The sequence below is a fragment of the Taudactylus pleione genome, unplaced genomic scaffold (genome assembly GCF_031769625.1).
Source record: "Taudactylus pleione unplaced genomic scaffold, aTauple2 ptg000374l, whole genome shotgun sequence".
NCBI classification, from domain to species: Eukaryota; Metazoa; Chordata; class Amphibia; order Anura; family Myobatrachidae; genus Taudactylus; species Taudactylus pleione.
Genome location: NW_028284775.1, coordinates 248,715 through 271,109, shown reverse-complemented (window position 1 = coordinate 271,109; position 22,395 = coordinate 248,715). Strand labels below are relative to the sequence as shown.

Sequence of the window (22,395 nt, the reverse complement as noted above, 5' to 3'; positions counted from 1 at the left end):
CTGCATGTGAAAGCTAAGCTCCCGGTCCCCAGCAGCCGGCACACAGCTTTCTGCGTGCAGTCCCCCGATGCATCGCACCAGGGGTAAACCCAAAGCTTTGCTGCACTGGGGCGTTGGAAGCCAGGCTTCTGGTCCCCAGCAGGGAGCCCTCAGTGGCTCCTTTCACACAGTCCCCCCCACCTGCGGTGCTTAGCGCCGGTAATACATTTAAACCAAATTGCGCCTAGTGCCTATTGTTCTAATTACAAATGGTGCTGCAGCACAAGGGTTAACCCCTACAGTGCCGCGGAGGCCATTTTCCACGTGTGCCAGGTCACCGGCCACAGTATGCATTTTCACTGTGCCTGCATGTGGTAGTGTTCTATAAATTCAACAACTGCTATGCAATCCATCCTGGAATGCTTTTATAATGATTTCCTATTCTTTTTGATAGAGCCTTTTCTAAAAGTACAAACTAAGAACACACACAGTGTTACGGTCACCTAGGAATCACCGTGTAAGACCCCTAGAGCCACACTGGCAAGGTCTTCTGCCAATAACAGCCACCTGCTGTTCCCTTACAGCTTCAGATGCTCACCGGTACTTAGGTGGCCGTCTGGTCTCAAACTCGGGATAGTAGAGGCATACACGGCTATTCTAAGGCCACTGGATGTAATGCAGCTTAGGTAGTTTCAGACTATGGATCTGGCTCAGATAGCCTAGGTGTAAATCTATTGGCCTAGGTACAGCTTTGAGAGCCGAGGTGCGGCTTTGGGAGCCAAGGTGTTACTTAAGCTGCTAGGTGCGACCTTGAAAGTCAAGGTGCGGCGAAGAGGGCCGGGGGGCGACTTTGGCAGCAAGGGCGTGGCCGTGCAACCTTGAGAGTCGAGGTGCGACCTTGAGGGTCAATGTGTGATTTCGGCAGCAAGGTGCGCCCTTGAGGCCAGAGGTGTGGCCTTGAGAGTCGAGGAGCAGCCTTGAGGATCGAGGTGCATTTTCGGCAGCAAGGTCTGTCCTTGAGGGCCAAGGCGTGACCCTGAGAGTCGTGATGCGGCCTTGAGGGCCGGGGTGTGACTTCGGCAGCAAAGTGTGACCATGAGAGTTGAGGTGCAGCCTGGAGGGCCAAGGTGTCCTTAAGTGCTGAGGTGATCCAAGCAGCACGAAATTTGCCAGATGGAATACTGTAGCCAAATGAGCAGCGAGGCCGCAGGCACAGATCAGACCGGACCTGCTCGTTGCACTGACAAACTCTAGATGGTGTAATGAGAGTGCGAGTAAGTGGTACAATGATGTGGAGGTAAAACACAGGAACAGGAACTCGACTGGCAGGAACCAGAAGAACACCTACAGCGACGCTATAGCCGGCAAGCCGGCGTTGAACCAGCAGGCTAATAAAAGGTAAGGAACCAATAAATTTGCAAGGCAGATGATTGAGGACAGTCCACAGGTGAGAGGGAACACGTCAGCCAGTATTCACAAGATCACATGCAGCAGTCCAGTGTCTTAGTCTCCTAGCAACTGTGGGCCCAGTATGGTGTGTACGTTGCTCAGCAACAAAAGGAACTATCTGGATGTGTGGCTGGAGAACAGGATGTCCTGGAGGAGGAGCGACAACCGGGACATAAAAATGTAACAAGGCGCGCCGGCGACTTGTTACACACAGCTACTTTTCACAAAACTAAACTATCAAAATGAGCATGTTATAGTTATTGTGCTGTATTGTTACACTGTACACATTCACATAAATGCATATAAAGGTATCCATTTGAAAGACAATGTACCTCTTCTCCCCATTCATCAATCGTCCGCCATAGATTGTTATAATCCAATATAACCAGAGGGTTCCATGATAGAGGGAATACCCCATGAAATGCATTGGTTTTTCCCTTGAAATAAAGATTGAGAAGAAGAGAGATAATGATAATTAGAATAATTTATTATGGAACTGGACTACATTACATTTTCTAACATAGAATAAAGCATGTAGGTAACAGTGATCAAACAAAATGAAATAAAAAAAAATCAATTTAGTACACTAGACAAGTTAAACTGACTAAGGACCTGATCTACAGTATACGGTATGGCATACCATATTGTACTTTAGCAGTGTTTTTATTTTACCAGAACGCAGTGAGCAGGAAATCTTTTCAATAGCACGTTTGGGAAAGGGGTACATAGATAAAGGTAATGTACGCTCCTTTGCATGGAAGGCAATGCACGTGCCCTGCTGTTAGGCAGACTCTTCTCTGTTCTGCACTATCAATCACCTTAGAGCAGAAGAGTATCACACCCCAAGCTGCCTAGTGCGGGAAGTCTGAGCTCAGACGATATAATGGAACTCTGGAGGGTAGGCATGAGATAATTCATATTACAACCGTCTCTATGTAATGCATGTGTTCCAGGGGACGGATACTATGATATAGCTTCTGTAAATCACACACTGGGCATTAAAGTGCTAATGGAGCTGGAGAAGTTGAACAACACATACAGTAGCATATTCAAGAATCTCCTTACTCCTTACTTTTTCAATCACCAGTTAACAGCTGTCTCACAGCAATCTCTGACACCTTTTCTCCAGCCAGGGGAATGTATAGTGGAAGGTGGCATAGGCATTTGCTGGATTTTTGACCAAGACATGTAAAACAAATATTAGTAGAACAAATACATACAGCACATGAACAATATGGGCTCAGAGGTGGCTGATAAACGCTGTTAATGCCAATATGCATGCACTTAACCGATGTTATAAGTACTGCACGTGCATCTGAGTTGCACTGCGCATGTGTCCCGATGGTTACCACAGGACGATGCAGAATGAATTTGGGAGTAGGGAGTGTGAATTTTAGTGGGTGCTCCTGGGAAGCTACACGGTGGCTAGACAGATGCTGGCGTGTTGCTGATAGCAGCTGCATCTAAACTACTGACACAGGACACCATGTTCAGATGGAGATACTGCACCTGTCATAGGGCTGATGCAAATTTCAATGGTGTATATGATGGTGTGTCTTATGGTCCGTGTGATGGTGTGCCTGTAATGGTGTGTCTCATGGTGCATGTGATGGTGTGTCTCATGGTGCGTGTGATGGTGTGTCTCATGGTGCGTGTGATGGTGTGTCTCATGGTGCCAGTGATGGGGTGTCTCATGGTGCGTGTGATGGTGTGCCTGATAGTGCCTGTGATGGTGTGTCTCATGGTGCCTGTGATGGTGTGTCGCATGGTGCGTGTGATGGTGTGTCTCATGGTGCGTGTGATGGTGTGCCTGATAGTGCCTGTGATGGTGTGTCTCATGGTGCGTGTGATGGTGTGTCTCATGGTGCGTGTGTTGGTGTGTCTCATGGTGCGTGTGTTGGTGTGTCTCATGGTGCGTGTGATAATGTGTCTCATGGTGCGTGTGATGGTGTGCCTGATAGTGCCTGTGATGGTGTGTCTCATGGTGCGTGTGATGGTGTGTCTCATGGTGCGTGTGATGGTGTGTCTCATGGTGCGTGTGATGGTGTGTCTCATGGTGCATGTGATGGTGTGTCTCATGGTGTCTGTGATGGTGTGTCTCATGGTGTCTGTGATGGTGTGTCTCATGGTGCGTGTGATGGTGTGCCTGATAGTGCCTGTGATGGTGTGTCTCATGGGGCATGTGATGGTATAGAGAGAGATAGATGACGCTGGGAGAGGGACCTGATATTAGTAGGAGAGAGGGAGATAGTGTCGGTGGACTGGGAGAGAGATGGAGCTAAGGATGAGAAAAGGTAAAGGAGCCAAAGTAGTCAGAAAGGGCAAAGGGAAAGGGTCTCACATACAGTAGTATAAATCAAAGTTTGGAAGTGGATAAATAGAGAGGGCATACGGGTCAGTGGAGAGAAGGGAAGGCGTGAAACGGATAAGCGAAAAGTGACGTCAGAGACTAAGCCTTGGATGGAGAAACAGTGAACAGAGATAAAGTACCAGCCAATCAGCTCCTAACTGTCATGTCACAGGCTGTGTTTGAAAAATAAAAGGAGCTGGTTGGTTGGTACTTTATCTCCGTTCACTTTATCTCCACCTAAGGCTTAGTAAACAGACCCCTTGGTCTGAAAGAGATATTAGTGATAAGCAGCCTTACTTCAAGGGCCATTACAGGCAAGAGGGAGGACCATAGATTTGCTTATGATAATCAAAGAGTAACTTGTCAGTGACATGTTTAATCTATCTCTAAGTGTTTGCAAATCCAGAGGGAACAAGTGACATCTAGCGTGTTACAGTAAACTTCACTCTACAATCGCTACAATACAGTACAAAGGACACTATTAGCTTGTCAACCTGAGATTAGAGAAAATCTGGTGATCTGCAATACAAAATAATTTATTCTCAAAAGGAAGTATTATAGAACTAAGAGAAAATACATATAATCCTCTATAAAAGGGATCTAAAACAATCAGAGTGAGGATTCTATAGATGGAAAACCAGTTACTGCTGATGTAATAGGGATACCCCATTATAGTTGGCCATAGACAGTAACATACACCAATGGGATATCATCTGATCCAGGTCCAACACTACTATTTATATGCACCAATGGACTGCTGGCCAAATACATTTCCAGTTTAACTTAAATATTTATTTATATTGCATTAATGATATATTTTAGTGTGAGTGTGTGGAGTGAATGTAAGGGTGACTGAAGGTTGGGGTCTAGTGCAAGGTTTAGATATTTGTATTTGGAAGAGAGAACAAAGCAGTGGGTTTATTATATTTGAGTAGTAAGAAGGCGTACATACATTGCTTAGAAGATATTTTTTATTATCAAAGACAATGAATCGATGTAGTATATAGTGGTTAATATAATACTTTTTTATAGGGTAATTAATATCTGCTACATTTTTGTTTAAGCATTTGTACTTAACCCTTTCTAACTTGTGTACCAGTGTGTTATCGTGTTAGGAAGAAAGGGAACCAGGTCTATTACTCCTACACATTAAACCACAGGGGTTTCCCTGACCTGTCCCCTAGTGAAACCCTCTTCTACTGGAAAGAAGAAAGCTTGGGTGGAGACACCCTCATAGATGCCAACCACAAAGTGAATAACGCATACATTATCATTCATTTGTGATCCTGGTCATCTACCGACCCAAAATAATACAGGTGAGATTTTTTTACATTTACATTTATTTTGATAGACAGACAGACAGACAGACAGATTGATCGATAGATAACTGATTACTATTTTTTAAGTTAACCATTAATAAGTACCATGAAATACACATTCTTGTTTCTTCTGAATAACTGAAAGTGTTAATTATTGCTGAATACTAACATGTAACTCCTCAAGAGAGAAAACAAATATTTACAACAGCCAGGATGAATCCACTGTCTACGTGACTAAGCTGACGTACAACAGTACGTGTGTTATAAACTGCTTTTGCTCGTTGTTTGGCTGTACTGTATATTGCAGCCATTAATCACTATATCTTTGAAAACATGCAATGAGCTATAATACTTCAAATAGCAATCGTTTTTTTTTCTTATCTTTCTCAGAAAGAACTCTAGAGTAAAGGTTATGAAAGGAAAAGAATATGAAAAATGAACTTCTTCAACCTTTCTATAAAATAGATTGCACTTCAATAAAGAACATGAAAACTTTATTGCATTTTTTTCTAAATTGAAACCACAAATTAAAGTACCGTATATACTCGAGTATAAGCCGAGTTTTTCAGCACAAAAAATGTGCTGAAAAAGTACCCCCTCGGCTTATACTCGAGTCAAGTGTAGCGCTGACCGGACGGAGTTCGGTCAGCGCTACACACTGCCAAACACACAGCTGCCGGAGCCGGCAGCTGCGTGTTTGGTGTAATCAGCAGCCGCTGAGAGTCTGTCAGACTCTCAGCGGCTGCTGCTGCTCCCACTGCGGGAGCCATCTTCCGGCTCCCGCAGTGGGTGATGGGAGACACGTCATCATGACGACGTCTCTCCCATGCAAAGCGGCCGGAGGAGCGGATAGCGACGGGACCAGGAGCAGGAGTTTCAGGTAAGTGATTTTTTTTTTAATTCTTGTCACGTCTCTCTCTACTGGGGGGGGGGGGACTACAACAGGGGGCACTACCAGGGGGCGATTACTACAGGGGGCATTATCAGGGGGCGATTACTACAGGGGGCACTACCAGGGGGCGATTACTACAGGGGGCATTATCAGGGGACGATTACTACAGGGGGCACTAAAAGGGGGGATTACCACTGGGGGAACTACCAGGGGGGGATTACTACAGGGGGGGATTACTACAGGGGGCACTAAAGGGGGTGATTACTACAGGGGGAACTACCAGGGGAGGATTACTACAGGGGGCACTACCAGTGGGGGATTACTACAGGGGGCACTAAAAGGGGGGATTACCACTGGGGGTACTACCAGGGGGGGATTACTACTGGAGGCACTACCAGGAGGGATTACTACTGGAGGCACTACCAGGGGGAATTACTACTGGGGGCACTACCAGCTCCTGCCATTTCCCACACTAGGCTTATACTCGAGTCAATAAGTTTTCCCAGTTTTTTTGGGTAAAAGTAGGTACCTCGGCTTATATTCGGGTCGGCTTATACTCGAGTATATACGGTAACAAAAAACACAACTCTACCAATGAAGGGGTTTTTTTTTTCATATAAAAATGTGGATTTATTCTAAATCAAGTTTTTTTTCTTTTTAAAAAGTATGTGTGAATGGACTGATGCACACTTTTAACAGGTATAAGTATTTGGTAAGGAAATTTATTTAGTAACATTAATTTTTGAATTGGAAAATCTTTTGTAAAAAAACCACTTGAGCGCTACTGTTGTTCTGCTATCCCCTCAGTTCCCGAAGCTATTCAATTGACCGCACTGAGTTTAGATGAGAGTTTAGAAAATGTGAGAGTTTACCAGTAAAACTCTCACACTAATACATTGATCAAGTTGTATTTTCAATACAGGAAACACCTGGATGGGAGTTTAAATCTTGAGAGTTTATTAAGTCTGAAAAACATGCAAGTTTACATGTTCTGTGACTTTATTACATTGGCTGAGTTTAAAAATGTGACAGTTTTCTCTCACCCTATTACATTTGGCCCTCAGAACAAAACCAAATAAACATAGGCAGAGAGATGAACATACTTAGGAACAGGAGAAATAGGCAAACAAATAAAACTATAAGAGCAATGTGTGCAAATGCTAGGAGCTTAGGAAATAAAATCCCTGAACTAGTTGCAATAATGACAAGGGATGATCTGGATGTTGTGGCTATTACGGAGTCATGGTGCAATGAAAATCATGACTGGGACATAGCTATACCGGGATATACTTTATTTAGGAAGGACAGTATGGGAAAAATAGGCGGAGGAGTAGCAATGTATGTCAAGGAAAGCATAAATACTACATTAATACATAGTACTGAAGAAAAAAATGAGTCCCTTTGGGTGACTATAGAAACGGGAGAAATTGATTCTTCGTATTGGGGTAATCTATAGACCACCAGGTCAGGAAGAGGAACTGGGCAATAAACTATTGCAGGAAATCACTAAAATGGCATTAAAAGGAGAGGTTATAATCATGGGATATTTTAAGCTACCCGATATAAACTGGGAAGTGTCTGTGGCAAGTTCCACTAGAAGTAGGGACATCCTGAATTCATTGCACAGAGCCTCCTCCAGCAATTAGTGAGGGAGCCTACTCGGAAAGACGCAATATTAGACTTGATGCTTACAAATGGAGACAGAATTTCTGATGTAAAGTGGGTGAAAACCTGGGATCCAGTGATCATCAAGCAGTATGGTTCAGAATAAAGACAGATACTGACTCACCCCATACAAAAACAAAGGTGTTAGATTTTAGGAAGGCTGATTTTGCAGGGATGGGAAGATGTGTAAGCGAATCTTTGGCAGAGTGGAGGAACTTGAAAGGACTGCAGGAGAGGTGGGAAATTTAAAAAGTGCAATATTAAAGGCAACAGACCTTTGTATCAAAAGGGTTAGGAAAACTATAAGGAAAAGGAAACCAGTGCGGTTTGGGAAAGAGGTAGCAAGTATTGTGAAAGCAAAAAAGATGGCCTTTAGGAAATCCAAGCAAACGCAAAATAATGAAGACAAAGAGGTGTATCTTGTAAAACAGAAGGAGGCTAAGAAAGTAATCAGATGTGCAAAGGCAAAAGCTGAGGAGGAAATGGCACAGTCAGTGGGTAAAGGGGGTAAAACTTTTTTAAAGTATATAAGGGAAAGGAGAAAAACAAAAGGTGGAATAAAAAGACTAAAGCCAGAAAGAGGGAGTCTTGTTGAGGGAGACAATGTAATAGCTGATCATCTTAATAATTATTTTTGTTCAGTATTCACTACTGAGAGAGAGGGAAAGGGGCCACAGTTAAGTTGCAGGTGTGATCAGAAAAATGAGGTAGGAACAAACACATTTACAGAGGAGAAGATCCTAACAGAACTCTCAAAACTGAAAGTGGATAAATCAATGGGGCCAGATGAGATACATCCAAGGATACTAAAAGAGCTTAAAGTGGTGCTGGTAACACCATTAACATAATTATTTAACCAGTCACTAGCTACTGGAGTAATTCCAGAGGACTGGAAAAAAGCAAATGTCCTACTGTACAAAAGTGGAAGCAAGGAAGAGGCAAGCAACTACGACCAGTGAGCCTTACATCAGTAGTTGGGAAATTGATGGAAACACTCTTAAAAGAAAGAGTCGTAAATTATCTCAAATCCAGCAATTTGCAGGACCCCAAACAGCATGGATTTACTGGGGGGAGATCATGTCAAACAAATCTTATTGACTTTTTTGACTGGGTGACTAAGGAAATAGATAAAGGGGGGGCATAGATATAGCTTATCTAGACTTTAGTAAGGCTTTTGACACTGTTCCACATCGCAGAATGTTAAATAAACTGGAAAGCATGGGATTAGATACAAAGATAGTTGAATGATTAAGATCATGGCTGCAGATAGGAAACAGAGAGATGTAGTAAACAGAGTGCAGTCTCAAGAGGGAAATGTTACCAGTGGAGTACCTCAGGGATCTGTACTTGGACCAGTGCTTTTTAATATCTTTATTTGTGACATTGCAAATTGTATTGAAGGGAAACTACGCCTTTTTGCAGATGACACAAAGGTATGCAGCAGGGTAGACACACCAGGATGGGTAAAACAAATGATTGATGATCTAGGTAGACTAGAGGAATGGTCAAGAACGTGGCAACTACAGTTTAATGCCAAAAAATGCAAGATCATGCACTTGGGTCACAAAAATCCAAAGGCTAAATATAGTATTAATGGCACTATACTGGAAACTACTGAAGAGGAAAGGGCTCTAGGAGTCACTATTTCAGGTGACTTAAAGGCAAGCAAACATTGCAACAAAGCAATGAGGAAGGCAAGTCAGATGCTTGGTTGGATAGGGAGAGGAATCAGTAGTAGAAAGAAAGAAGTGTTAATACCACTGTATAGGTCATTGGTATGTCCTCATCTCTAATACTGTGTTCAGTTCCGAAGGCCATATCTCCAGAAGAATACAAATACATTAGAAACTGTACAAAGAAGGGCAACTAAAATGGTGCAAGGTCTACACCACAAAACGTACCAGGAAAGACTAAAAGATCTTAATATGTATAGTGTGGAGCACAGAAGGGAAAGGGGGGACATGATAGAAACGTTCAAATATATAAAGGGTTTTAACAAGGTAAAGGAAGGAGACATTCTTCAAAGAAAGAGAAGTATTAGAACAAGAGGTCATGTTCTGAAACTGGAGGGTGGCAGGTTCAGGGAAAATTTGAGAAAACATTACTTCACAGAAAGGGTAGTGGACAAGTGGAATAGCCTCCCATCAGAGGTGGTAGAGGCTAAGCCAGTAGAGCAATTTAAACATGCATGGGATAGACATAAGGATATCCTGCAGAAGACGTAAGAATCAATAATGGTTGAGGTAACAATATATTTAAAAATGGGGCAGACTGGATGGGCCAAGTGGTTCTTATCTGCCGTCAAATTTTATGTTTCAATTTCTATGTGTTCTCCCCAGAAAATCTTTCCAGCCGCGTGGCATCAAAAAGTAGCCGGTCATTTGCCCGGTGGTGCACCCGCAAATAATAGCCTGGGGAGAGCACTGTAATATGCATTATATATGTATAAACACATATTTACACCCCCATCCCACAGCAGCAGGGGGTGGGCATTCCTGAAGATCACCACCACTTCTGTAGCTGCCTAGTAGAAGAGAGGGTGACACTGGGCTGGGGGATGTGTGGCAGGAAGCTCAGACTGTGATGAGCGCTGATCAGTCTGTCAGTGTGCCTGACCAGCCGGGTAGCCATGGGGAAGGGACACTGGGCTGGGGGAGGTGTGGCTGTGGCAGGGAGCACAGACAGAGATCAATGCTGATCAGCCTGTCAGTGTGACTGGCCGACCGCTAGATTATCAGCAGCCACTAGGATCAGGAGACCATGTCTACCCCTCTGCTTCCTCCACAGCCACAGTATAAGGCAGCCATGGCTGCCCGGCCAGACACTGACTGATTGCCCTTACACTGCAGCTGGGGAGGAAGCAGAGGGGCCGATCTGTGCGCCTTTCTCTGCTCCACCGTACCCAAAGGAAAAACAGAAACAGCATAGAATGGAGATCCACATGCCGGTCAGCCTGGAGATGGAAAATGTTGTTCCACACTACAGACAACACTGGGGAGTGACTATATGCTTTTCTCAGCCAATGGAGAGCAATTCAGGATAGAGGCTGCTGGCGGCGATTGGCTGGGGAGATGCAGTTGGTAGCAATTGGCTGGGGAGTCACACCGAGTCCTGGGCGGGGGGTGAGTGTGTAGTGTTGGACGGTAGCTGTTTCTTGCCGAGCGATGCTCCCGCAATATACAGCCTGGGGAGAACAGTGGCACTGTTAAGTCCGACTAGAACCACTGAACTGAAGATTTTTTTAGTGGCAAAATTTGAAAGAAATTTCTAGTTTTTTTTTAATGCAATATAGTTTAAAAAGTATTTTTAAAAATCTATTTAAATATTTCATTAATAAAAATACGCCTAGTGGGTGTCTCACACCACTCCCACATCCATAGTACCCCATTATAAAATCACTTTCTTCCCCCATCACTAGTGTAATTTTTTTATTATTATTATTTAAGCCCCCCCCCTCCAGATGGTTAACATCGATGTTGTGAAACAATAATTATGAAACCATTCATGGTTTCGCCCATCGATGGCCATCCCTTCTTTGTCAGGGGAGACTGATAATCAGTCTCCCCTGCTGAATGAGACAAGCTTCCCCAGCGGTGGCTGCTCTCTGCAAGCACTGGGTTTATGCATGGGGAGGTGCTGATGAAGGTGCTTAACAGCACTGAAACGTGTTGAGCCTTTTTTTGTTGATATTACTCAGATCACTACTTGCAAGAAGCTCAGTGTTAATTGCAGTCAGTGGATTTTAAGCGGATAAAATTACAAACTTCTACCGGGAGTCACACCCGGCATAGATGTCCAGTGACAGCATGCAGTATCCCTGCTGGAGCTCTGATGTACCGGCAGGTGACCACCATAGGCAGCCGTTACTCTATACGGCTGCTTGTACAGACAAAATACACAAGCCTGGGGATAACTCACACCACCCCATCTGGTTATTAAGGACAACCATCAGAGCTAAACTCGTCCGGTTACTATGAGCGACTACCAGCATTTATTTCTGGTTTTTTTTCATCATATGAAACCCACTGAGGATGGTAATATCATCCAAAACACTACAGCATATACTTTGACATTAGAACTTTGACTTTCTTTGCACTATATTTATCTATTTTTTAATCAGCTGTTGTAGAGCATTACAAATAACCTTGTTGCAAGACACAGTTTATTCATATTAACAAAGTTACCATCGTATGTGTTAAGCTGGGCATCCATTTTAAGTGTTTTAAATTGTATCTCATGTATATTTTTTTGGGAGTTTTTTGCAGCATATGCTGTTTTATTTCATTAAGATTGTGGAAATAATTATTGAATTTAATACATGGTAATTAGCCTGTGGATAATTATTAGAGGATTGCGCAGCTTATTTCTGAATATATATGTTCTTTTGAAAACAGGGCCTGATTCAGACCCACTTGCGAGCGCACAGCACTCGCAAGCGGGTCGATGGTGGCCCACTGTGCATGCGCACGTCGGAGCCGGCTCCGGCGTGCGCGAGACCCGGCCAGCGACGGGCGATCCGTCACTACAGGTCTCGCACCAAAGCGGGGCAGCTGTTGATTGTGATTGACAGCTTGTCCCGTTCTGGAGGCGGGCAGGGGGGTGGCTGGCCTTGCGGAGGGGTTCCCGAAGGAACGCCTGCCGTTTGGGGGCGGCCCCACTGACATTACGACTGATGTCAGTGGGTGAGCTTCCGGCTCTGTTAAAGCCGAAAGCTAACTGGTGCTTGCGGGAACGAGACCCTACCACAAGGGTCTCATCACAAGCCCCGATGGTCACGATGGTCGTGACCATCGCGACCATCACCTGGCCGCTCGCTAAAGCTGTGGGTGGTCACCCACAGCTTAGCGAGCGGCCAGGAGGCCGTCTTTAAAAAAAACAGGGACGCCCTGATTCAGAGCGAGCGCTCTCAAAGAGCGTCCGGCTCTGAATCAGGCCCACAGTACATAGTTTTCTTTTTGGCAGCTGCAACCAAGCAATTGCACACACACAGACCACATAGTGAGCGCCAGGGTCAGATAATAATTTCTATTATTGGGAAAATTATCTTTCCACAGCAGTCCACTGGGCGTTTCTGACTGGTCACATCTAATGCGAACACGCCAGGCAAATGCTTAAATCTGAGAATGTCAGTTACCGTGCCTTAAGCTGGGTGTATAGTCGCGCTAAGCAGCATTCTCCTACTAAAGTGCGACCCACAAGGCTGTTAACGCCGCGCTAAGCTGGAAAACAGCATCATGGCTGACTACTTCAGTCGAATTTCTGTTCGCACCTCAGGAGGGTGCAGGAAGAAAACCTGCAGTCGGACCATCCTGGGGCTATTCAACATCGTGCTGAATTGAATCGCCCCCTGTGTTATAAAGTCAACTGTTGTTTGGTGACAACACCCCTTTTTCACTAAAATATGAAAGTTATGTATATATCCCTTTATTTTGTACAGCTGTATGCAGGAAAGGACTGGGGTGCCGGGGAATAGGGAAATTCCATGGTGGGCCCCACTGTGTTGTGACCATGCCCCTTTCTGTGAGGGGGCGAGGCTTAGCGAACCGCGAACAAGGGGGTACGCTGCCATCCGGGGTGAGGCCTGATTAACTATAGGTGGGTAAAGCACCCGAGCCACCTGCCCATTCAGCCCACGGACGTCCGAAGTTGATGGCAGAAACTCCACCCACTACCGGGTAAAAGAAGTTCCAATCACCCCCCCAAGCCTCCTGCCGAGCAGAGGAATTCCATGGATAAAAATTATGTAATCAGGAACAGCGTTCCGGAACCTGCCTGTCAGTAGTCATCTGAGACAGTCATCAGGTCGGCTATTGAAGAAGAGGTGCTCAGGATCACCAATGCAGAATCCAGACGCTGCCTCCCAGCACTCACCGGGCCCTCCGTCGCCTCCCCACACCCAACCTGCCCGCTGGTCACAGCTCTGGCTACGGTTGCTATCGGAAATATCTGCTGCTGTCTTTCCTTTATACATACGGCTGATACTTAACATTTGCGGGTATTCCACGAAAGCGGGTGTTTTCAGGGGATATGCCACAAATATTATTTGATAAATAGGCCCCTTAATATCTGTGCTGTGCTTTAAGCCTAGTGTCCTGAAACCCCTTGACTGTGACTTCTGCCTGCATCATATTATGATTCTATGTCAGTGTCACAATCACAATCCGCATCTCAGATGTGGAAGGGATGTGATAAATTTTCCCTAAATTGTGATGCAATATTTGAATACATTGCAAGGATGTATCAAATGTCGCATGCAGGGACAGAGTTTGCGAGAAAGCTCTGTCCTTGTGAATCCTCTCCCCACACAGGGTCAGATTTAATAAAGATTGCAACTGTGATTACGCACGCAATCGGACGATTGCTGCATCTGAGCATGCGTATGCATCGCAGTGCACAAACAATCCATTGCGATCAGGACTGCGATCGCAGTGACTACGCAGACCCATTGCAGAGTGATTCACAGGAAGTACCGTTTGGGGGTGTTGATGAGGAGGTGGTCGGCGAAACGCATGCCTGGCAGTGCGTTTGAACGCCGGTACAGGGGCGTGAATAAATTAGCCACAGCTTGGGCTTTCACTGTGTGCGATGAGGTTAGCAATTCCTGGGTAAGGTCAGACCTTGTGCAAGTGTGCGTGTGGCTGCGATTATACTCAATGTTACCGATGGTTACGCAGACTTGCTAAGTATTACGGATGTGTGCAAGGTAAAGGGGGCACCCATATGTTAGGCTGTGACAGTATTGCAATTGCAATCATTAGCATAATTTTGCAGTAACACTGCGTGCGTAAACGCTATTGCAATCGCAATAGTGATTCTTACTGAATCAGGCCCACAGTTCTCAGAGCATTTTTGCAAAAATACCCTGAGAGTGTGACCATGCATGTGCCGCCAGTTCCAAGTGCAGTGCTGACATAGGCAAACAGCCCATGGTGGAAAAGGGAAGTAAGTAATCAGCATCTCGTCATGCAGTATGCCAGCGGTCAAAATACCGGCACTGGAATCCCCACAACATTGGGATCTCGGCTCCAATATCCCAACCGACAGCATCCCGAATGTAAGTATCTGGGGTTAGGGGGAGGGTCAGGTTTAGGCACTAGGGGGAGGTTTAGGGTTCGGGAAGGGGGAGGTTAGGTTTAGGCACTAGGGGGGAGGTTAGGTTCAGGCACTGGGAAGGGAGGGTTAGGGGTAGGGTACTTATCTGATGGTGTCGGGATTCTGACTGTTGGGATGCCGCTATCGGTACTCAGACCACCGGGATCCCATACCCAACCCATAAATTAGTGGGATGGTGGATGAGCTGGGCAAGCTGGTGCAGAGTGGGTTACATGCCGGGCATCTTGATCACATTGTTGGCAGTGAAAGCTGTGAGCAGGATGCATGTGTGCTCCTCCGTCCAGTCTCTCTGCACATGTCATAAGCAGACACGATTAAGAAAGAGGCGTCTTTGTAGTCTCTCTGCGCAGGGGAGATGTATCAAAGCTTTGAGAGAGATAAAGTGGAGAAGTCGCCCATAGCAATGAATCAGCTTCTGTCATTTATCTAGCACAGTCTATGAAATGACAGAAGCTGATTAGTTGTTTTGGGCAATTTCTCCACTTTATCTCTCTCTTAGCTTTGATACATTTTCCCCTAGGTCTCTCTCTGTGATTCTTTCACAGTGTTTTTCTTTTGTTTGGACTTTCCTATTATTTTTTGTTTGTCTTCACTTTTGTCCCCCCACTTTTCCCGCAAGTTTAGGAAGAATCTCTTTAAGTGATGCTCTCTATTTTTACAGGTGTTTGAAATAATCTATCCCCAGTGTAATTTTGGTGTATTTAAATTTGCTCAATGTGGAGGATCTTTATGGGCTGGCTTCACTCTAAAGATCATTACAAGAATGTGGAGTGAGTGAGTAGAGTGCAACAATGGCATCATAATGCATTATAAGTAGGGTAATTTGCATATACTGTATGTAATTTATTTTACCTAGAATGCATCTTGTTATTTATTGATGCAATATTTGAGCTCCTTTCCTGTGTTGTTTGCGTGAAGAAATTAATAAACAGTGGTTTGCAATATAGTAAGTGTTGTAAAAAAATATATATATTCGAAAGAAAAAGAAAAACAGTCTCCCTATTTCTACAGGTGTGTGATATAAACTATCCCCAGTGTCATGCTAATAGTTTCAAAGTTGGGGTAAGATTATGGTCCTTATGGGCAAGTATTACTCCACGTTCTCGCCTTCTGGGGAGATCTGAGGAAAACCTTGGCCAACCTAGGGTTTAATTAATATAGGCCCTCATTCAGAGCCGTACGCTCTGAATGAGGGCCGGGCTCCATTTTCATGGAGCGCCCTCCTGGACGCTCGTATAGCTGTGGGTCACCACCCACAGGCTATACGAGCGTGCATTGTGATGGCCGCGATGGTCGAGACCATCGCGACCATCGAAATTGCGAGTCGGAGCCTGCGGTTGAGGTTTTCAACCGCAAGCTCCGGAGTGATTTTGGCTCTATCAGAGCCAAAATCACTCCCACTGACATCACTAGTGATGTCAGTGGGCCGGCTTCTGACGGGAGGCGTTCCCGTGGGAACGCCCCTGTCAGGGAGGCACGCCCACCAAAGGGGGCGTGCTGTCAATCAACATTGACAGCACGCCCCCTTTGATCGGACACAACGAGCGAAGGACTTTCCTTCGCTCGTCGCGTCTGGCGCATGCGCACGACGGAGCTCCCTCCGTCGTGCGCATGCTCAGTCCATAACATCGACCCACTTGCGAGCGGACAGCCGCTCGCGAGTGGGTCTGAATCAGGCCCATAGTCCTTTAATTAGGGATGACTACAATCACTGATGTTTGCCATCGATGCCACACATTAAAATACTCTCCTCCTTGAAGAAAGATCAAACCCCTAAACCCTTTTTTGAAAAATGCTTGTGAAAACATCTTTAGGGGTAAATTTACTAAGATGGGAGTTCTATTTTAGAAGTGATGTTGCCCATAGCAACTAAGCAACCAATCAGATTCTACTTCTCATTTGTCTAGCACCTTATAGAAGATAATACCTGGAATCTGATTAGTTGCTATGGGCAACATCACTTCTTAATAGAACTCCCATCTTAATAAATTTACCCCTTAATCTTTTAACACATAGATCAAAGATAATTCCACAACTTTCTTTAAGGCCACCCCAGATTCAGTGCATCAAGTACTGTAAATGTCCCACAATCTAATTTGGAATCCAGAATTTTTTGCACTTTAATATTTGGTTATTCATCAATAATGAATGGAGGAGGGTAGAGATCTTATTTGATCTTGACAGTGACGCCAAGCTCTGACAAAAGTACAGTGCATGAAACACCCTGGTGCAAACTATATATCTGGGACTGTACTTGTGTGAAAGTTGCTGCAGTATGATAATCTTGGTGGCGTACCAGACCCTTTGTCTGACTTTAATATTAAGGGAACGGCCACGTATCTCTCAGCAAATATCTTAAACTGAGATACAGAACGTGTCAGGGAACGGTAGATCTTGTTTGAAACCTGTTTCATCTGCTGAGCAGTATGTTTAACTTCATGGACATCACAAGTCTGCAGAACGGTAAATGAGTAGTTTGTGGTCATTGTTGATACGCCACCCAGTCTTCCGAAAAACTAAAACGTAAAATGTAAAGTATTACTCCAAAGATTAACTAGTAGGTTTGGTTTGCCCCTTAGTCTAAGGGTGATATGCCAAAGAGAAAGATTAATCAATCCCTAAAGTTTAACCAAAATCTGTAGCTGAACTGTGAACATCCGTCAGATATAATATTAAGTGTAATACCTACCTACAGCTATGCTGCACAAAGTATTACACAATCTCTCATGGGAGAACAGTGAATGGAAGAACTGTTTTTTTATCCCGGGCTAGTAGTTTCCTACTAATCATCGTCATCAGTGTGTAATTGCACATGCTCTATTCTAGGAGCAAAAATATGCCTTACTAGAATATCATGGCTTACCAAAAACTCCTGCAGAACTAAGGGGTCTATTTACTAAGCAGTGTTAGGAGACAAAGTGAAAGGAGATAAGGTGCCAGCCAATCAGCTCCTAACTGCCATGTCATAGGCTGTGTTTGAAAAATGACAGTTGGGAGCTGATTGGCTGGCACCTTATCATTTTAAAAACCAATATGCAGTCCAAAATATTTAGGCCAACAATTTTATAGCTGTTCCTAGGACCTCCCAATACCGAATATTAAATTAGATTATACTAACCACCTCTCTAACCTCTAAACCAGCAATTAAATTCCATATGTGCCTTTAAAATCTTTATCTTTGATCCAGCATTCACTCCAGACCTGCCCTCGATGCTTCCAGCGTTTTAGAGATTGACTCCTCTCTACTACTAACATGGACTTTCAGGGAGAGTTAGACATCATCAACACCACAACCAGAAGGAAGGAGTGCATTATTGTCCAAATCTTGAAGAATGCTGTCCACCAGCATGCTAATTTCCACCCGTAGCCACTCATTACATTATGGTGCAAACAGACAGACACCAATCAGCATTTAGCTTTTATCCATCCATCTTTAGACAATGAAAGCAAATGCATCACATGATGTTATGGTTTGATATAAATTTGAATTTAAATGTAATATAAGCAAAAAAACTCAATGTATTAAAATCTATATTTAATTAAATATCCACTTTAGGGCCATTCCATATCATGTACAGCACATAAAGGAAACTTTTACTTGATAATTCAGCTCAAATCTTTGTATTAAGAGCCTATGTTATATTTTTAAGAAAACCAATGAGAAAGAGCTATAATTTAACTTGTCAACCTATGTTGAAAGCGCAAAAGATACATAACTACAGATTATTTTGACAGTGTCACGTATGGGACATTTCATAGAATGGCCCTTTAATAGTGTTGATACAGTGAAAAGGTGTTAGCTTAAACCGCATTTTGTTAAAAAAAAACACACATTATCAGTTTTAACATACCACAGGAAATGAACACTTCCACCATTTGTATTAAAACCACTTATAAACAAAATACGTTGACAGTATGTACAATTCATGGAATGGCAGATAAGGAGAGGAGTTATTGCTAGATGGTAATTTAACTTTCCAGTTCCAGTTCTGTAGAAAGCACTTGCATGTTTCCATCATAAAATACAGCCATTACTGCTACTTTTAATTTCTTCAGCCTAATAAAGTCTTAGGTTGAAAAACAGCTCTACAGCTTTCTGGTGAGTTAGGTGTTGGCTAGTAAAGTTTGCTATAAAATAAAAAAAAAACCTGAAAGCAACAGGTTTTCTAGGCCTGAATAAAGTCAATACATTGTGTGACTGTAAAGCTGATTATTAGATCATTTTAATTATGCACCTCTAATTACATTTTACATTTTTTTAAATTTTTACATCAAATGTAACTTATATTTTCATTACTTACCCTGACATGATGGATAGACCGTTGTGATATATTCACTTTGTATGTTTTTACACCCAATTCTTTTGCCACCCGTAGAATTCGATTTTGTGTCGGTCCAACATATGCCCCACCAACATCAACATACTGAACTTCTTTGTTCTGTGCAGAAATAAATATACTTATGTTAACATACAGTATCTCTGTCATATCTGAAACATACATCTTAACAATTAACGATGCTTGATTTCAAGACGTTTCAATAACAGCAAGAATTGCAGAGAATACACAGAGGATATTCAGGTGCAGGCTGGTGCTCTTATTATAGACACTGACTAGTTTTAGATGATCAATGTTCATACACTGTATATATTTATATAATATTCCATTTTGTTTTTAATCAGATTATGAATCATATTTTTCTTTAAAATAGTAGCTCAAAACTACAGAGCAGCTCACAGTAGACATACGTCACTGATAACACTTTGGAATCAATCCTATAAGCTGCAAGTTCCCTCCGGCGCTAGTACTTATAGTGCCTCCGGACTTCCACAGACCTGCATACCAAAATCTGTCATTCCGGGGCAAGATCAGTCTGCGAGACAGGAGTCTTGCATTGCCGCTCACAGCGTTTCTACGCCGTTTGCAACATCGACTCGCACCTTATAGGATTGACCCCTTAAAATGTTTTCCGGGTGTCTTACTAATATATCACAAGATATAAATTAGTAAATCGGAGTGATAGGGAAGCTTCCAATGTCAAAACCTTTAATATTTACAGATATACTGCAAGGAGTAGATCAGGGCTTATACTGTAACAATGACAATGAGAGCCTTACTGGTACCTCAGTTTAAATTTTGATCTCGGTTCTTTCCAGATAACATAAATCAATTAGGGCAGATGTATCAAACCCTCTAAAGAGGACAAGAGGAATAGTTACCCATAGCAACCAATCAGCTTCTACCTGCGTATGAGAAAGCAGCATCTTTCAGTGACACGCCCACCTCCCAGTCACCACTCAGGTACGCCCATGGTTTTTCCTCACCACTTCTGATAGCAGAAGTTTCGTATGTAGCAGCGCATTTATGTGTACACTTAAGGTAACGCATGCGCCGTAGGGGGTTTCAGAATATTTTGCACATGTGCAGTAGCAACTAATCGTTCAATTAAGTGAATAACAGCATTGCATGGACTTAGCGTGCACCTCTTAATCAGGCCCATAGTCTTTTGGACATTGGAAACTAATCTTTCTAGTGACCACTGCTCTTAAATATCTTCAATTTTGACAAGTTCCTAAAAGCTTTGAAATGTATACAGTATTTGTGAAGGGATGTAGTCAAGAAGCCGACGGTCTAAATGCCGACCGCCGGCTTCCCGGCTATCTAATCCCGGCAAAGTACTAATGACAGGCGTCGAAATCCCGCCTGTCATCAGACCTACGCCGGGAGACCGACGCCCAGGATACCGAACGAAGGTAAGCCGGGCACGGACAGCCGCAGGGGGGGGGGAAGGCTTAGGTTTTAGGGCTCCCGGGAGGACTTAAGGTTAGGCACCCCCCGCCGGGAGGGTTAGGTTTAGGCTAGGGGAATGGGGGGTTAGAGTTAGGGACCCCGGGGGGAGGTTAGGGTTAGGCACCCCCCCGGGAGACTTAGGTTTAGGCTGCGGGGATGGGGGGTTAGGTTAGGTACTTAGAGGGGAGGTTAGGGTTAGGCAGGGCTGAAACTAATATATCTGTCACCCGGTGCAAGGCAGCAATTTTGCGCCCCCTCCCTTCCTGTACTGTACCTGAAGTTTGTCCTTGCTCCTCCATAAGGCAGTGCACTACTCAGACGTCCCTGGTATAGTGACTTACATTATGCCACACACCAAAGTGCCACTTACATATATGTCCGACACCATTTTATACCACATAGTAAGGCTTCTAATTACTTTAAAATTACCTGCTCATTGCCATGGGGTTACATGCTCGTTGCCATGGGGTTTATGCTTCTTGCCATGGGGTTTCATGCTCGTTGCCAGGGGGGTTTATGCTCGTTGCCAGGGGGGTTTATGCTCGTTGCCAGGGGATTTCACGGGAGAAGATGCAGCTTTCAGCATCTTCTCCCGGCAGCGCCAGCGTTCCCGGTGCCGGGAAACGCTGTGTGCATTGCGCTGGCCTAACAGACACTAGAGGTCCAGTAGCACCTCTAGGCTGTCTCCTCCTAGGCGGCGGCCATTTTTGGATGGCTGTTTCCAGCAGAGTCCATGCAGACGGCTAGTCCGCATCAAATTTGATGAAAACAGCCATCAAAAAATGACCGCCGCCAAGGAGGAGACAGACACTAGAGGGCCAGTAAGGACCTCTAGCTTTTGTCTCCTCTTTGGCGGCGGACATTTTTGGATGGCCGTTTTCTGAGTCTGCAGCCCCCAAGCCACCTGGAGTCAGCTTTTTTCACCCCCTGCAATCCGGCACCCGGTGCACGTGCACCTCTAGCCCCCCCTAGTTGCGGCCCTGGGTTAGGCACCCTTAAGGGAGGGTTAGCGTGGAAAATAGGGTTAGTATACTTACCTCTGCCGGGCTTCCGCTGTCGGGATTTGAACTGCCAACCATATTACCTACTACACCCTTTGTGAATGCTACTAGTAACTCTTTTTAAATAGGGAGACTTGTATTTGTACTTCAGGTTCAGTGGTCCTATAAATGAGATGTCGTGTACATTCTGATATCATTGTTTTGCTAAGGTGCAAAGTTTGTCCTTTCTATGCTTTGCTCCCAATTCTCAATCAGAACCATTGTCAGAGATAGCTTTTTGTTGGCTATATTTAGTACACTACATCAGAGAGTTAAATGTCAAGGATATGGATTTTGCATGAATTAGCAGATAAAATGAAATACATATACTGAAGCCCTGCTTACCTTGCCTATGTATGTTGCTGTGTGAGGATAAAACAGATGTTACATCATCTTGTCTCAGAATATATAGAGATATAAATTGTCTACGCTAGTAACTTACTCTGACAGATATAGTTATATATATATATATCTTTATACTGAATATGAAATAAAGTTCTAAAAGAAAAAAAAGTGATATACTGTAAATCTGTGTTCCCAGAATAAAAAAGTAAAGAAGTATTTCCTGATAATGTTCAACAAATGCTAAGTGTCATAAAGGTAATATTGGCAGAATCATGATGTGTCCCTATACGCCTATCCTTTTTGCGCCATATGGCGCGAGACGCCTAGGGCAACCCAGAGCTAGCGATTCCCGTACTGCATACTCTTTCGTCAATTTTGCATGATAGTATGCATATATTTTACTAGGTACTAAGGTTTAGTTATTTTGCCGCAGATAAAGCATACCGCTGCCTGG

General features: G+C 44.0%; 1 protein-coding gene across 1 annotated transcript in view; it reads right to left on the bottom strand.

Annotated features, from left to right (window-relative positions):
* LOC148508168 (amine oxidase [flavin-containing] A-like) overlaps positions 1 to 22,395 on the bottom strand; it is a 126,430-nt gene that overhangs the window by 69,234 nt on the left and 34,801 nt on the right. Inside the window, exons 3-4 of the mRNA XM_088444906.1 lie at positions 19,069 to 19,206; positions 1,761 to 1,865 (exon numbers count right to left, since the gene is read on the bottom strand). Of these exons, the coding sequence (XP_088301032.1) occupies positions 1,761 to 1,865; positions 19,069 to 19,206 (243 nt within the window). The remainder of the gene's footprint in view (positions 1 to 1,760; positions 1,866 to 19,068; positions 19,207 to 22,395) is intronic.